The 16,114-nt window shown below is 44.3% G+C and overlaps 1 protein-coding gene across 4 annotated transcripts in view; it reads left to right on the top strand.

Annotated features, from left to right (window-relative positions):
* LOC139561541 (innate immunity activator protein-like) overlaps positions 1–15,697 on the top strand; it is a 40,265-nt gene extending 24,568 nt beyond the window's left edge. For 3 of the 4 annotated variants that reach the window (XM_071378767.1, XM_071378748.1, XM_071378757.1), the window contains exons 2-10: positions 3,322–3,438; positions 4,624–4,757; positions 9,135–9,257; positions 9,545–9,776; positions 9,905–9,958; positions 10,070–10,352; positions 10,942–11,100; positions 11,344–12,064; positions 15,159–15,697. In XM_071378767.1, the coding sequence (XP_071234868.1) occupies positions 3,384–3,438; positions 4,624–4,757; positions 9,135–9,257; positions 9,545–9,776; positions 9,905–9,958; positions 10,070–10,352; positions 10,942–11,100; positions 11,344–12,064; positions 15,159–15,251 (1,854 nt within the window). In that variant the 5' untranslated portion in view covers positions 3,322–3,383 and the 3' untranslated portion in view covers positions 15,252–15,697. The remainder of the gene's footprint in view (positions 1–3,321; positions 3,439–4,623; positions 4,758–9,134; positions 9,258–9,544; positions 9,777–9,904; positions 9,959–10,069; positions 10,353–10,941; positions 11,101–11,343; positions 12,065–15,158) is intronic. The other variant, XM_071378777.1, reaches the window with a different exon arrangement.
* Positions 15,698–16,114: the final 417 nt, after the last annotated feature.

The following is a 16,114-nucleotide window of genomic DNA, read 5'->3' as shown; positions in this document are numbered from 1 at the left end:
CAGCCATTGGAAACAGTGGTAGGCTGAAAATATATATTTTTTGGGATGGTTTGTCCTCTGGGTTTCGCCTGCCATATCAGTTCTGTTATACTCACAGACATTATTTTAACTTCTTGAGTATAGGGGGCAGTATTTTCGTTTTTGGCTAAAAAACGTACCCATTTTGAAACCCATTTCTCAGCCCCCGAAACTAGAATATGCATATAATTGTCAGATTAGGATAGAAAACACTCTAAAGTTTCCAAAACTGTCAAAATATTGTCTGTGTTTTTAACAGAACTGATATTGCAGGCGAAAACCTGAGGAAAATACAATCAGGAAGTGCCTCTTTTTTTGAAACCTCTGTTCTTATGCATGCCTATCATCTATTTAAAGGGATATCAACCAGATTCCTTTTTCTATGGCTTCCCTAAGGTGTCAACAGTCTTTAGACATCGTTTCAGGCTTTTATTTTGAAAAATGAGTGAGAACGATCACATTGCGTAAGTGGTTAGGTGGGGGCTCTCAGAGTGAGTTTTGCGCAACAGAGAAAGGCGGCCATTGTTTCTCCCGGTCCTATTGAAAAACCAACACTCCCGGTTGATATATTATCGAATATATATTTGAAAAACAACCTGAGGATTGATTATAAAAAACGTTTGACATGTTTCTGTGGACATTATGGATATTATTTGGAATTTTCGTCTGCGTTGTCGTGACCGCTCCTTCCTGTGGATTTCTGAGGATAACGCGCCAAACGAACGGAGGTATTTGGATATAAAAATAATCTTTATGGAACAAAAGGAACATTTGTTGTCTAACTGGGAGTCGCGTGAGTGAAAACATCCGAAGATCATCAAAGGTAAACGATTAATTTGATTGTTTTTCTGATTTTCGTGACCAAGTTACCTGATGCTAAGTGTACTTAATGTTTTGTCGAGCGATCGATCAACTTACACAAACGCTTGTATTGCTTTCGCTGTAAAGCATCATTTCAAAATGACGACAGGTGGATTAACAAAAGGCTAAGCTGTGTTTTGCAATATTGCACTTGTGATTTCATGAATATTAATATTTTTTGGTAATATTATTTTACTGTGGCGCTATGCTATTCAGCGTTGCTGATGACAATTATCCCGATACCAGGATGGGTAGATCAGAAAGGTTAACAGTTTTAGGGAAGTTAGTGTTTTCTATCCAAATCTACCAATTATATGCAAATCCTAGCTTCTGGGCCTGAGAAACAGGCAGTTTACTTTGGGCACGCTTTTCATCTGGACGTCAAAATACTGCCCCCTAGCCCAAAGAGGTTAATATGTGCATCTACGACTTCGTACCCACAGTGACCGTAGTTCATATCCCAACCAGAAGCAATGGATTACAGGCAAGATACACACTAAGCTAAAGGCTAGTGCTTCCGCTTTCAATGAGTGGAACACTAATCCGGACCCTTATAAGAAATCCCGCTACGACCTCAGACAAACTATCAAACATGCAAAGTGTCAATACAGGACTAAGATCGAATCCTACTACACCAGCTGTAATGTGGCAGGGCTTGCAAGCTATCACAGATTACAAAGGGAAACCCAGTGACGCAAGCCTACCAGACGAGTTAACTGCCTTGTATGCTCGCTTCGAGGCTAGCAACACTGAACCATGCATGAGAGCACCAGCTGTTCCGCACGACTGTGTGATCATGCTCTCCGTAGCCGATGTGAGTAGAACCTTTTTAAACAGGTTTACATTCAAAAGTCTGCAGGGCCAGACAGGTTACCAGGACGCGTACTCCGAGAATGCGCTGACCAGCTGGCAAGTATCGTCACTCACATTTTCAGTCACTACCCAGTCTGTAATACCTACATGTTTCAAGCAGACCACCATAGTCCCTGTGCCCATGAACACCAAGGTAACCTGTCTAAATGACTATTGCCCCGTAGCACTCACATCTGTAGCCATAAAATGCTTTGCTCACATCAACACCATCATCCCAGACACCCTGGACCCACTCCATTTTGCATACCGCCACAACAGATCCACAGATGATGCAATCTCTTGCACTCCACACTGCCCTTTCCCACCTGGACTAAAGGAACACTTAAGTGAGGATACTGTTCATTCACTGCAGCTTAGTGTTCAACACCATAGTGCCCTCCAAGCTCCTCACTAAGCTAAGGACCTTGGGACTGAACACCGCCCTCTGCAACTGGATACTGGATTTCCTGACGGGCCGCCATGCTGACCCTCAGGGGTGCGTGCTTAGTCCCTTCCTGTACTCCCTGTTCACTCAAAACTGCGTGGCCGTGCACGACTCCCAACACCATCATTAAGTTAGCCGACGACACGATGGTGGTAAGCCTGATCACCGACGACGATGAGACAGCCTATAGGGATGAAGTCAGAGACCTGGCAGTGTGGTGCCAGGACAACAACCTCTCCCTCAACGTCAGTAAGACAAAGGAGCTGATCGTGGACTATAGGCAACGGAGGGCTAAACGCACCATCATTCACATCGACAGGGCTGTAGTGGAACGGGTTGAGCGCTTCAAGTTCCTCTGTGTCCACATCACTAAGGATCTATCATGGTCCAAACACACCAACACAGTCGTGAAGAGGGCACAATAATGCCTCTTTCCCTTCCAGGAGGCTGAAAAGATTTGTCATGGGTCCTCAGATCCTCAAAAGGTTCTACAGCTGCGCTATATAGAGCATCTTGACTGGCTGCATCACTGCTTGGTATGGCATCTGCTTGGCTTCCAACCTCAAGGCGCTACAGAGGGTCGTGCTTATGGCCCAGTACATCACTGGGGCTGGGCTCCCTGCCATCCAGGACCTCTATACCAGGTGGTGTCAAAATTAACACTATATAGTCAATAGGGTGCTGTTTAGGACACAAACCTCAGGTTTAGAGTTAGATAGTCAGTCTGAATCCACTCTGGTTTGAAACCCTGGTGAGGCTGTGCTGACAGGGAGTAACGGGAGGGAATGGCCCATAGTAATAGGAAAGAGTGGTCCACTCCATTGTTTACTGTGCAAAGTCACAGGGAATTTGGTTTGTGTCACATGGACTTCTTCATGGTTTAAGGTTTAAGTGGGGTGTTGAAAGTGTAATCGTCTCTTAGTGGTGGATGGATCCATTAATTTAGTCTAAAATTAGATGTTCTAATTTTGCTGAAAAGCAACAATTTACTACTATTAAACAGGATTATTTTCTGTAGTATAGTGAGACTGTATAGATGTTTTGTAAAAAAAAAAAAAAAGCATTTTTATGCTTTTTAAAATGAATTTCCATGTAAATGGACAATAAAATGTATCGTTGAAGAAAATTAACGTGTATTTTTGCAGGGCATCGTGAAACTAGACATTTTCCTGTTCCCCCACCCCTGTAAACCACCAGACTCACAGACATGGAGGGTAAAGAAGAGATCAGTGACACAGACAGTGGTATCATTCTCCATTCTGGTAAGCACCAAATACATTTATCAACTTCCATGACACTAACATTTATTCACTATAATGGGACACCTGTAGTGAGAGATTAGTCCCAAAAAATTCTAACTTGATATGTCATGGGTTTTGTCTTAAAAACCTATTGGTGTTCCAGTTATAATGATGTAGTAAGCAAGCAAGCCACACTACTCAAAAGTGGTTTATAATCCTTTTATTTATTCTTTGGTGCTCCATTTCTAAGAAGATGCAGTGGCCACTACCAATGGTTTCTATAAACCAGTAGCTGAGCTATTGCTGGTCACATTCTTCACTGCAAATGTTATTTAGTCACGCACTGTCTTTTACCCACAATGGAGATTATCAATCCAGACAGAATCGGGGGTATTGTCATTCAGTCATTGCCATGTTTTCTACTGTTTATATTCTCCTGCATGGTTGCCATTCCGGTGGCAGTTTCTGTGTGACATCTTTATTTCCCCGTCACACCCTCGATGGCTTTCACCGCTGTCTGTCAGTACCTGCAGGGATTGAGTTGATCATCTCTGAAAGCACGTGACACACAATGCAGCTGGCCTGGAGACATTAGTAGCCCTGTGAATGAACTCAGGGTTTTCGTCCCAAATGGCATCCTACTCCCTTTATTGTGCACTACTTTTGGGCTACCCACAGGGCTCTTGTCAAAAGTAGTGCACTATGTAGGGAGTAGGGTGTCATTTGGGATGTAACCCAGTTGTCATTAGTCTACGGTGGTTCTGTAGGGCAACCACATTGTTTATCACCTTAGGATCAACCTGAGAGTGAAACCATCACACTTTCATCACAGTTTCAGTATCAGTCAATAAAACAGTTAATAGTATGAGTACAGACGCACATTGTGTTTTAAGAGAACCATGTCTTGTCTAGGTGTCATCTTGGCTCACCATCTTCAACGTTGCTGCTCGTGAATGGGCAGAACCTCAGGATTGGAGCAACATTTTTGGTTGCATTTGTATTGAAACCTTTTTTTAGTTTTGGTCATAGTTTATTCTTTCCAACCAGTTGGGTTATCTGCGTGATACAGCTGCAACATATGAAATTGACAAGCAAGCATTACCAATTTGAAAACTTGGGCCAACAAATTGTGTCCATCTATCTATAACCTCGCTGTTTTCAATCCTTAAGACTTCACAGTAGCCTCTTTGTCATTGTGTGTCCCAGGCCCTGATAGTCCTGCCACCATTATGAAGGACGTGACCACTCACACCCGGGCCGTCAAGCTCAAGCACAAGTCACTGGAAGACCGGCTAGAGCTCTGCCTACTGGAGCTGAAGAAGCTTTGCATCCGAGAGGCTGTGAGTACCCCTGGATATAGGACACACACGTTAGGTACAGACACATGTTACACACAGACTCACTCCACTATCAGGGTTCAGGCCATTTTCACCATGACATTAGTTGGAATTTCCCCATCAGTGAAACCATGACCGTGATGTCGGGGAGGGGGGGGGGGGTTTGCGTCTTTCATAGAGAGATGTTAATCAAGCTCTAACAAAGGCACAGAGGCCAATACGAAAGCTTAATATACTAAACTGATACTGTCAAGACTAGTGTGTTTTTATTTTGAGATGTTAATGAAATATTTGCCTGGCACTCTGAAACTACTGAGGCAATAAAGACTGCCCATAGTCTGAAATGAAAGGCTTTGGTTTGTTTTGTTGGGCTTTAAGACAAGTTGGTGCAATTAGGAGGCAGCCAATGGACCTTAAGTTTCCCTATTAGTCAACACTAAATTATCTCTCCCATATCTGGCTCTCAGCAACTAATTAAGCCCTGACAATGTCCCTGTCTCATCTGTCATCGTTATGAGGGGCTGCTTCCTAAACGGCACACTCTTCCCATAGGGCACTGGTCCAAAGTAGTGCACTATGTAGGTAATAGGGTGCCATTTGGGATGCAGACCAGTTCTGATCATTCTTTTCTGTTGAGAATTGGGCTTGGCTCTCCTGTCGGGACTTGTCTTGTCAGGGTGTGCTGCCCGGTAGGAGGCTCTGATGACACCTCTTCATGCTCTCAGGAACACGACAGTGACTCAGATCATGACCAACCGTTCTGACACTATTGTCTGTGTCTGGGAGAAAAAAATAGACCTTTTTATTTAGACTAACACAAAACAAACACAGGGTGTGTGTTATGTCTGTTCCCAAATGAAATCGATAATAATGCACTTTCTCACACTCAGGTTGAGTTTGTGTTGCTAGAAGGTAGACCAGTGAGATTAATACACTGGGCCGGTGAGGCTTTAAGAATGTGTTGTGGGGCCTCCCGGGTGGCGCAGTGGTCTAGAGCACTGCATCGCAGTGCTATGCTGCGCCACCAGAGTCTGGGTTCGCGCCCAGGCTCTGTCGCAGCCGGCCGCGACCGGGAGGTCCGTGGGGCGACGCACAATTGGCTTAGCGTCGTCCGGGTTAGGGAGGGTTTGGCCGGTAGGGATATCCTTGTCTCATCGCGCTCCAGCGACTCCTGTGGCGGGCCGGGCGCAGTGCGCGCTAACCGAGGGGGGCGGGTGCACGGTGTTTCCTCCGACACATTGGTGCGGCTGGCTTCCGGGTTGGAGGCGCGCTGTGTTAAGAAGCGGTGCGGCTTGGTTGGGTTGTGCTTCGGAGGACGCATGACTTTCGACCTTCGTCTCTCCCGAGCCCGTACGGGAGTTGTAGCGATGAGACAAGATAGTAATTACTAGCGATTGGATACCACGAAAATTGGGGAGAAAAGGGGATAAAAAATAAAAAAAAAATTAAAAAAAAAGAATGTGTTGTGAAAGAGTAGGAACTATAGAAAAGCAGCATTGCGTAACAAACATTTGAGAACAATTTCCATGTCCCAGCATGTAAGGCAGGATAGATTTTTTTTAAACAATATTTCAAAATGAAGGGAAAATAAAATTAACTCAATGAGGGTTCATGGAACTTGGTAGATTTGGAGGAATTGGGGACCGATTGACTCTGAAGTACTAACTAATATAATATGTATACTGAACAAATATATGAACGCAACATTTAACCTTTTATTTAACTAGGCAAGTCAATTAACAAATTCTTATTTACAATGATGGCCTAGGAACAGTGGGTTAACTGCCTTGTTTAGGGGCAGAACGACTGATTTTTACCTTGTCAGCTCTGGGATTCGATCTTGCAACCTTTTCAGTTACTGGCCCAACGCTCTAACCACTAGGCTACATAGCCGCCCCAGGCATAGAAAACTTTCAAAGATTTTACTGAGTTATAGTTCATATAAGGAAATCAGTCAATTGAAATAAATTCATTCGGCCTTAATCTATGGATTTCACATGACTAGGCTGGGGTGCAGCCATGGATGGCCCTTGGAGGCCACAGGCCCACACACTGGGGATGAGTTTTGATCCCACAAAGGGCTTTATTACAGACAGAAATACTCCTCAGCATCCCCCCCCCTCAGATGATCCCGTGAAGAAGACGGTAGTGGAGGTCCTGTGCGATTCTCTGGCAACAGCTCTGGTGAACATTCCTGCAGTCCGCATGCCAATTGGATGCTCCCTCAAAACTTGACATCTGTGGCATTGTGTTAAGTGACAAAACTGCACATTTTAATAGTGGCCTTTTATTGTCCCCAGCACAAGGTGCACCTATGCAATGACCATGCTGTTTAATCTGTTTCTTCATATGCCACACCTGTCAGGTGGATGGAAATTTGTCCTCCAAATTTGAGAGAAATCCGCTTTTTGTGCATTTGGAAAGCTTTTTTATTTTGGCTCATGAAACATGGGAACAATACTTTACATGTTGCGTTTTATATTTTTGTTCAATGTATATGAACTCATGGATACAATTTGTATGTCTCTGCATCCAGTATGAAGGAAGTTAGAGGTAGTTTTTCAAGCCAATGCTAAGTAGTGTTAATGCAATGACTGGAAGTCTACGATAACATACTTCTAGTCATTGCGATAACGCTAGTTAGCAATTACCTTCAAACTGCACGCAAACATAAAAATGGTATCCACGAGTTCAACTGACTCTGGGGGTGTAGAGAAAATTATTAATTGCCAAAATATCGAAGTATTCCTTTAACATACAGTGCATTCGGAAAGTATTCAGACCCCTTCCCTTTTTCCACATTTTGTTACGTTACATCCTTATTCTAAAATTGATTAAATTAAAAATGTTCCTCATCAATCTACACACAATACCCCATAATGACAACGCAAAAACAGGTTTTTAGACATTTTGGAAAATGTATTAAAAATAAATAAATGAAATATCAGTATTCAGACCCTTTGCAATGAGACTCGAAATTGAGCTCAGGTGCATCATGTTTCCATTGATCACCCTTGATGTTTCTACAACTTCATTGGAGTCCACATGTGGTAAATTAAATTGATTGGACATGATTTGGAAAGGCACAACTCCTGGCTATGTAAGGTCCCACAGTTGACAGTGCATGTCAGAGCTAAAAGTCGAAGGAATTGTCCGTAGAGCTCCGAGACAGGATTGTGTCGAGACACCGATCTGGGGAACGGTACCAAAACATTTCTGCAGCATTGAAGGTCTTCAAGAACACAGTGGCCTCCATCATTCTTAAATAGAAGTTTGGAACCACCAAGACTCTTACAAGAGTAGGCCGTCTGGCCAAACTGAGCAATCAGGGAGAAGGGCCTTTGGTCAGGGATGTGACCAAGAACCCGATGATAACTGACAGAGCTCCAGAGTTCCTCTGTGGAGATGGGAGAACCTTCCAGAAGGACAACCATCTCTGCAGCACTCCACCAATTAGGCCTTTATGGTAGTGGCCAGACGGAAGCCACTCCTCAGTAAAAAAGTCACATGACAACCCGCTTGGAGTTTGCCAAAAGACACCTAAAGAACTCTGAGACCATGAGAAACAAGATTATCTGGTCTGATGAACCCAAGATTGAACTATTTGGCCTGAAAGCCAATCATCCCTAGGGCACATCCCTACGGTGAAGCATGGCGGTGGCAGCATCCTTCGGTGGGGATGTTTTTCAGCTGCAGGGACTTGGAGACTTGTCAGGATTGAAGGAAAGATGAACGGAGCAAAGTACAGGGAGATCCTTGATGAAAACCTGCTCCAGAGCGTTCAGGACCTCAGACTGGCGCGAAGGTTCACCTTCCAACAGGAGAAAGACCTGAAGCACACAGCCAAGACAACGCAGGAGTGGCTTTGGGACAAGTCTCTGATTGTCCTTGAGCAGCCCAGCCAGAGCCCGGACTTGAACCCGATCGAACATTTCTGGAGAGACCTGAAAATAGCTGTGCAGCTACACTCCCCATCCAACCTGACAGAACTTGAGAGGATCTGCAGAAAAGAATGGGAGAAACTCCCCAAATACAGGTGTGCCAAGCTCGTAGTGTCATACCCGAGAAGAATCAACAAAGTACTGAGTTAAGAGTCTGAATACTTATGTAAATGTGATATTTCAGTTTTATTTTTTTATTTAAAAAAAATCTAAAACCTTTTTTGCTTTGATTATGGGGTATTGTGTGTCGATTGATGAGGGGACATTTTTGTTTAATCCATTTCAGAATAAGGCTGTAACGTAACAAAATTAGAAAGTCAAGGTGTCTGAATGCTTTCTGAATGAACTGTACATTATTTTTGTTGTGTTGCATTAACAGAATAAGATTCCTCACATTTGAACCAGCTTACATCTGGTGTCTTTTTTCCATGTCATATAGGAGCTGACTGGTCGGCTGTCTGCAGACTACCCTTTGCTGCCTGGGGAGAAGCCGCCTCAAATCCGCCAACGAATCGGAGCTGCCTTCAAACTAGACAAGCAGAGCATCCCACAAGGAGCAGTGGTAAAGAGCCTGACAGTGTTTGGGCATGGACAATATTGTAATTTACACTGACTATCCCTTTAACAGTAGTTGTAAAAGCCACACACACAAGTGTACTAAGTAAGTACTGAAGGCCACTCCCGTGGTTCCCCTTGGAGAAATATTATGTTTCTCAATTCAAGCCATGGCCCTACCTTCCTTGCCACCAACCATCAATAATCAGGCTTCTTTCATCGTAAGTGCCAGGAAGAGATCTTTGATGTTCAGTCACTCATGTTTGCCCAACCTCCTTTTGTCACATCCTGTAGAATTCTGAGCTGAACTCTGTGGAAGCTGAGCTATCCCTGCAGCTGCAGATAACCAAAGCGGTCCAAAGACTATGCTGTGAGGAACACCAGAGCAAGGCGGTGAAGAGAAGCCGGTTACAGCAGTGCAAGCGTGAGGAGAAGAAAGTCAATCAACTGCAGGAAACAGCATTTCAGCTGCGCCTACAGCACGGGCGGTCTTCACCACGGCCAGACTGCACTAGCACACAGAGAGGTGAGCTCCGCCCTGCTGGCCAACTGATAAAATAACATTGAAATCTTTCCTCTCTGACCTGAGAGGAATGGAATACCAGTGCTCTTCCCATGGATTAATACGGTTGTTTGCTATGCTTTTGTTTTCAGATCAGGGCACTTCTGATGATAGCTCTCTGTCGGATTCGGTACTGCTCGACGAAGGTTAGAGTCACTGTGCAAAAATGTAACTTGTAAAAGTTATATGGATAAGCATGCTATACCACCAAAGTACCTAATAACACTGAATTCAATTGTATCTTTACTTTTCTCTAGTAGAGGAGATTAGTCAGTCATCTCAACCATCCGTGGAGCTCCCTCACCTAGGAGGACCAGTAGATCCTCCCCAGCCTCCTCTTGACCCCTCACAACCCCCTGGGCCTAGCCCCCACCAGCCTCCCACTACTACTCCAACCCTGGAGGAGCTACAGTCACGTTTCAACACCAGCCTGGAATTGGAGGCCCCTCCCATCGAGCACTCGCCCTGGACAGAGTCCAGTCTGGACCAGCCTTACCAGAAGACCAAGAAGAAGTCACGCTCTGGTAGCAGCAAGTCATGGTAAAGGCCAAGGGAGAACCCACTGTGCCTCCTGTAATTTTATATGAATACTACCCTTGAATTTATTGTACAAGAAAGCCCAAGAATAGCTATAATTAAAGCTTCACGGGTTGGTGAAAGCTCTCTTAAACACAAGTCATTATAGCTTGGTAATTGTTTCCATGTAGCCTAATATAAGATTAACTTGACTTTTTGAATTCATGCAGCTCCATAGTTGAACCCAAATGGATCTACCTTTATGAGAAACCACAAGATCAGGAATCTGCTTTGGCAGCACTTATATGAAACTTAAACTCCATTTGAAAAATGAGAGTTCCTTTTCAAGTGGTTTCGCTCAAGTTGACATTAATACGTACCTTGTTATTTTGGGGAGGATATTACTTGGGAACATTCTGATTCAAGTCGTGACTCGTCTTTGAGTGAAAGCTCAAATAGACTGATACAAGGGCACATGGAACAGGTTCAAGCGTGCAAATTACACGCACTCATTTGGCCAACTCATGGCTCTCCTCTGAATAAAAACATCTTTAAGGTTTAGTCATTAACCCAGTTCTCTCTCCTTCCTGTCCATGTTGTTACCTTTCTGCAGTAGTCCAGCCACGACCCCTGTGTTGCCTCCTGTGGACGCCTGTTGTAGAGACACGGCCCTGACACTGCAGTTCTCCTCCCATCTCAAACTGAGCTACACCCAGTCCAACAGCGCCCCATCCACCCCGGAGATGCACCTTCGCCGCCAGCTCTCTCTCAGGTCATCACATTAAAATGTTTTACATTTACATTTTGGTAGTGGTTCTTAGAGTGACTTAGTCAGTGCATTCGACTAAGACATCCACACCTCAGTCACACAACACCACTGTCCAACATTTGTATATTTCATTCACACTGTCCCCACACCGCTTGAATCTTGAGACTGTCTCACTGTATCTTACAAATGAGTGTTGAGTTTTGTACGTTTTGGCCTTGTTTGTAATGCTTTTATGTAATATTTTAGACTTCCCAACATTGAGCCTCCATTGAACCTGGATAAGGATCGAGGACGTACCCGTGTTCCCAGGAGGCTACTAACGGATTACGTGGTAACGTCTCCAGGCGAGTCCCCTGTCCTGAGGGCAGGCTACGGAAATCCCATATACCATTCCAGCTCTGAGACTGAGGACAGTAACTCTGAACACTCTGCCCCATCCTACACCAGTTCACCATGTCGTGAGATGCCTTGTGACCTGCCCAGGCAGTCTCAGCTCACCTATAAGTACCAACACTCCAGCCCCAATGACAGTCATCGACCAATGGCCTACCCCCCAGGCCCCAGCTTCTACCAGAACCCCCAGCACCAGTCCAGCCCCAGCTTCCACAGGGGTTACTATGACGACAGGATGGTCTACCCTTCAGAGATGGACATGACCAGGCTGTATCATGGCACCCCGCTCCCCTGTCACCCCAGCCAGTATGAGCACTGGTACGAGGAGGCCCCTTTGCACCCCCAGCGGGCTCTCAGGTCCCTGCCCCCTCACATCAGACTGTCCCGCGCCCCTTCGCTCCGGGAGTATCCCCACCACCCATCCAGAGGCCTCCCCCAGCAGGTGGTAAACGAAGAGCTCAAGTCGTGGCACCAGCGCAAACAGTTCAGACCTCGCTCCCTGGACAGACAGGGCGCGGCCAGGGTGAGGAGTGTACAGTCACCTCTCACCCAGCACAACAAGTACCATGAACAGGTAAACTGCCACAATGGCACTTCACTCTCTAAATGACTGTATTTGCTCAATTTGAAGTTATTGTCTTTGCAGAAGTACTGTTAGCACCAGGCAGGTTCCCTGTAACTTAATATCACTGGATTATATTACTGTCAGGTCGGTGTCAGTCGGTGCACCGCAGGCTTTAGAGAAGGGGATTTCTAATCAGTTAAGATGGATGATACGGAGGTGCTGTGTCCAGGCCCGTCTGCAAGTTCCATGGAATCAACAGAACTCTTTTAAAATGTTTGTGTCGTATATTAATGCGGTCTTTACAAGTTAACTTACTTTGCCAAACTCACACAGTTCAGTAGAACACAATCACACCTGACACACAAACAAGTATTACCTCCATGAACTAGTAAGCAAACTATGTGAGGACAGGACAACACACAACTCTTCAATGATACTCGTCTCAGCACGTTTTATGACGGGGAAGGCAACCCTGTTCCTGGAGTGTCGCAGGTACTGCAAGATTTTGTACCAACTAGACACCACACGGAACTACTAAGGTAATTGATCGGTTCGGTAATTGATAGGTTCAGTTATTACCTAAATTCAGCACTCCTGGTGTTCCAGGTTGGTTAAATCAAAAGCATGAAGTACCTGCAGCAATCCAGGACCAGGGATGCCTACCTGTTTTATGACTTTCAATCTACACACAATCTACACACAGTACCCCAAAATGACAAAGCGAAAACATGTTTTTTGAATTTTTTGCAAATGTATTAAAAATACAAAACAGAACTTTATATTAAAAATACTAAACCATATTCAGACCCTTTGCTATAAGACTCAATTGAGATCAGGTGTTTCCATTGATCATCCTTGAGATGTTTCTACAACTTGATTGTCTACCTGTGGTAAATTCAATTGATTGGACATGATTTGGAAAGGCACACACCTGTCTATATAAGGTCCCACAGTTGACAGTGCATGTCAGAGCAAAATCCAAGCCATGAGGTCGAAGGAATTGTCCGTAGAGCTCCGAGACGGGATTGTCGAGGCCCAGATCTGGGGAAGGGTAACAAAAAATGTCTGCAGCATTGAAGTTCCCCAAGAACACAGTGGCCTCCATCATTCTTGAATGGAAGCAGTTTTGAACCACCAAGACTCTTCCTAGAGCTGGCAGCCGGGCTAAACTGAGCAATCGGGGGAGAAGGGCCTTGGTCAGGGTGGTGACCAAAAACCTGATGGTCACACTAACAGAGCTCAAGAGTTCCTCTGTGGAGATGGGAGAACCTTCCAGAAGGACAACCATCTCTGCAGCACTCCACCAATAAGGCCATTATGGTAGAGTGGCCAGAAGGAAGACACTCCTTAGTAAAAGGCACATGACAGCCTGCTTGGAGTTTTCCAAAAGGCACCTAAAGGACTTTCAGACCATGCGAAACAAGATTATCTGGTCTGATGAAACCAATATTGAACTCTTTGGCCTGAATGCCAAGCGTCACGTCTGAAGGAAACTTGGCACCATCCCTATGGTGAAGCTTGGTGGTGGCAGCATCATGCTGTGGGGATGTTTGTTAGCGGCAGGGACTGGGAGACTAGTCAGGATCGAGGGAAAGATGAACGGAGCAAAGTACAGAGAGATCCTTGATGAAGACCTGCTCCAGAGCGTTCAGGACCTCAGACTGGGGTGAAGGTTCACCTTCCAACAGGTCAACGACCATAAGCACACAGCCAACAAAACACAGGAGCGGCTTCGGGACAAGTCTCTGAATGTCCTTGAGTGGCCCAGCCAGAGCCCAGACTTGAACACGATCGATCATCTCTGGAGAGACCTGAAAATAGCTGTGCAGCAACGCTCCCCATCCAACCTGACAGGAGCTTGAGAGGATCTGTAGAGAAGAATTGGAGAAACTCCCCAAATACAGGTGTGCAAATCATACCCAAGAAGACTCAAAGCTGTAATCGCTACCAAAGGTGCTTCAACAAAATACTGAGCTAATGGTTGAATCCTTATGTTAATGTGATATTTCTAGTTATTTTTTTTTATACATTTGCAAAAAATGTGTCTAAAAACCTGTTTGGGATTTGTGATTATGGGGTATTGTGTGTAGATTGATGAGGGGGTAGAAAACTGTTTAATCCATTTTAGAATAAGGCTGTAACGTCACAAAATGTGGAAAAAGTCAAGGGTTATGAATACTTTCCGAATGCACTATCTTTTGAGTTCAGATACAGTTTAAGAAAATCTATGGAGGCAGGTGGTGAGTCAATGTGATTTTTAAGACCTTGAAATTATTATAATATGAGAGGCAGTGGGTATCCTGAGTTTTTTTTCTTTTCTCCAGAGGGCAAGGTGTGGGAATGTTCATGCATGAGAGGAAGACCCAGGTGCCACATTCCTGTATCGTTTTACTGTCTAACCTTCAGCGATGATTTATATTGCCAGCTGTTGAAAAAGCATGGGCAGCTGTAGTACAGTACTGGATCTAATATTTTGCAGCAGTAGTAGTAGTAGCAGCAGCAGTAGTAGTAGCAGCAGTAGCAGCAATTCTTAATTTCAGGGGATGGTCTGATCACAGCAAGTAAAGGAGGTTTGAGAGATGTTCAGACAGCTGCAGTGTGGGAGTGAACATACTGTACGTGTGGGCCCTCCCATCGTCAACCTCACCCCTGAATCATACAGTGTCACGCTGAGTCACATTGTGGCTCACTGTACAGAAAAATGACACACCCTTGTGGGTCAGCTGCTAAAAGCCAAGCATTTTCAGACACTGGCTGAAGTCAAATAAAGTTTTGATTTGTTTTGAACTCTATGACCTTGTTATGGAGCTCTCAATGGTGAAGTTATACCACAGTGCTATGTACTGCACTTCCTTTAACATATTTGTATATCCAACTTCCTGGTGTTGTGAGAACTGAGTAATACAGCAGCTGAGCCCTTGGGTTGCAGAGAACCACCAGTAGAAACATTATTGCAATGATCTACTTTGTTGCCTTCTCTCCATACTATGAACTTCCAATAATGTTATTTCTTGTGATATTTAAAAGCCTAACTCTGTTAGTACTGACTTGAAAAAACAGACATTGAAATAAATGTTCCCTGTTTTTGTCGTCCCATCTGCAGGTTCCCCAGAGACGTGTCATCCAGAGGGCAGCGGACGGGTCCCAAGTACAGTGGTTTGTGGATGACAACTCTGAGATCGTCAGTCAGGTGTAGGACTAGTGAGAGGGCCCCCAGTGCCACCCTCTCTCTGGAAAGCTTTGACCTCCCCTGGCCCACAGAGCCCTATTTATTCATTAATTTATTACATCACTGGACCTGGTGCTGATATGAGAGAGAGCGAGAGACTGGGAATAATATCAAAGAGGATTTGAGGCTTTATATTATTTACTTCAACATGTTACCCGGGCAACAAGAAAGTCAACTTAAGGCACAAAGCAACAGACCACAACGTTCCCCTGGTGCCTCCCTTTTTACTGAAAGAGCCGCTGTGTTGAACATTCTTTCATGGTTAGTTTGTTAGCTGTTTTTTGTACGGATCTATTGATGGGTTAAGTACTATCGAAAATGTTTCTAAAATATATTTAGATGTTGTTTTTATAAAAGGAAAAAGTTTCTCTTTAGAAATGAATAAATAATGAAATAAAGATTTATACTGTTAATCCTATCAGTGTCATTCTGTTAAACTTCACTTTCTTCAGAGTTGGCAATTCAGTTCCAACAGGAAGTTTCTGAGTGGTGGTATGCATAGAATCAGAATAAGTACCAATATTATTATCATTGGGTACACATTATTTTGTCATCATTTGACCATTCAGCATTGACGGTGCACTATATTTTATCAATTTACTAGTCTCTCCCTGACAGACATTTGCAGCAAAAAGCTCATTGACTGGCAACCAAGTTCAAGTTACTGCCGGTTGCCTTCATGGCTCAAGATTGCCCCCTGCTTTTGGACATGAATTATGCCCATGATAAACCCTTATTTTATAATGCATTATAATACACTTTTTGTATATAGATAATTGGTACTTGAAAGTTGGACTTTTATTTAACCATGGATGTCACATTGAACAATA

This window comes from Salvelinus alpinus, chromosome 2 (genome assembly GCF_045679555.1).
Source record: "Salvelinus alpinus chromosome 2, SLU_Salpinus.1, whole genome shotgun sequence".
Lineage (NCBI taxonomy): Eukaryota > Metazoa > Chordata > Actinopteri > Salmoniformes > Salmonidae > Salvelinus > Salvelinus alpinus.
This window is presented reverse-complemented; position numbering and strand designations above follow the sequence as displayed.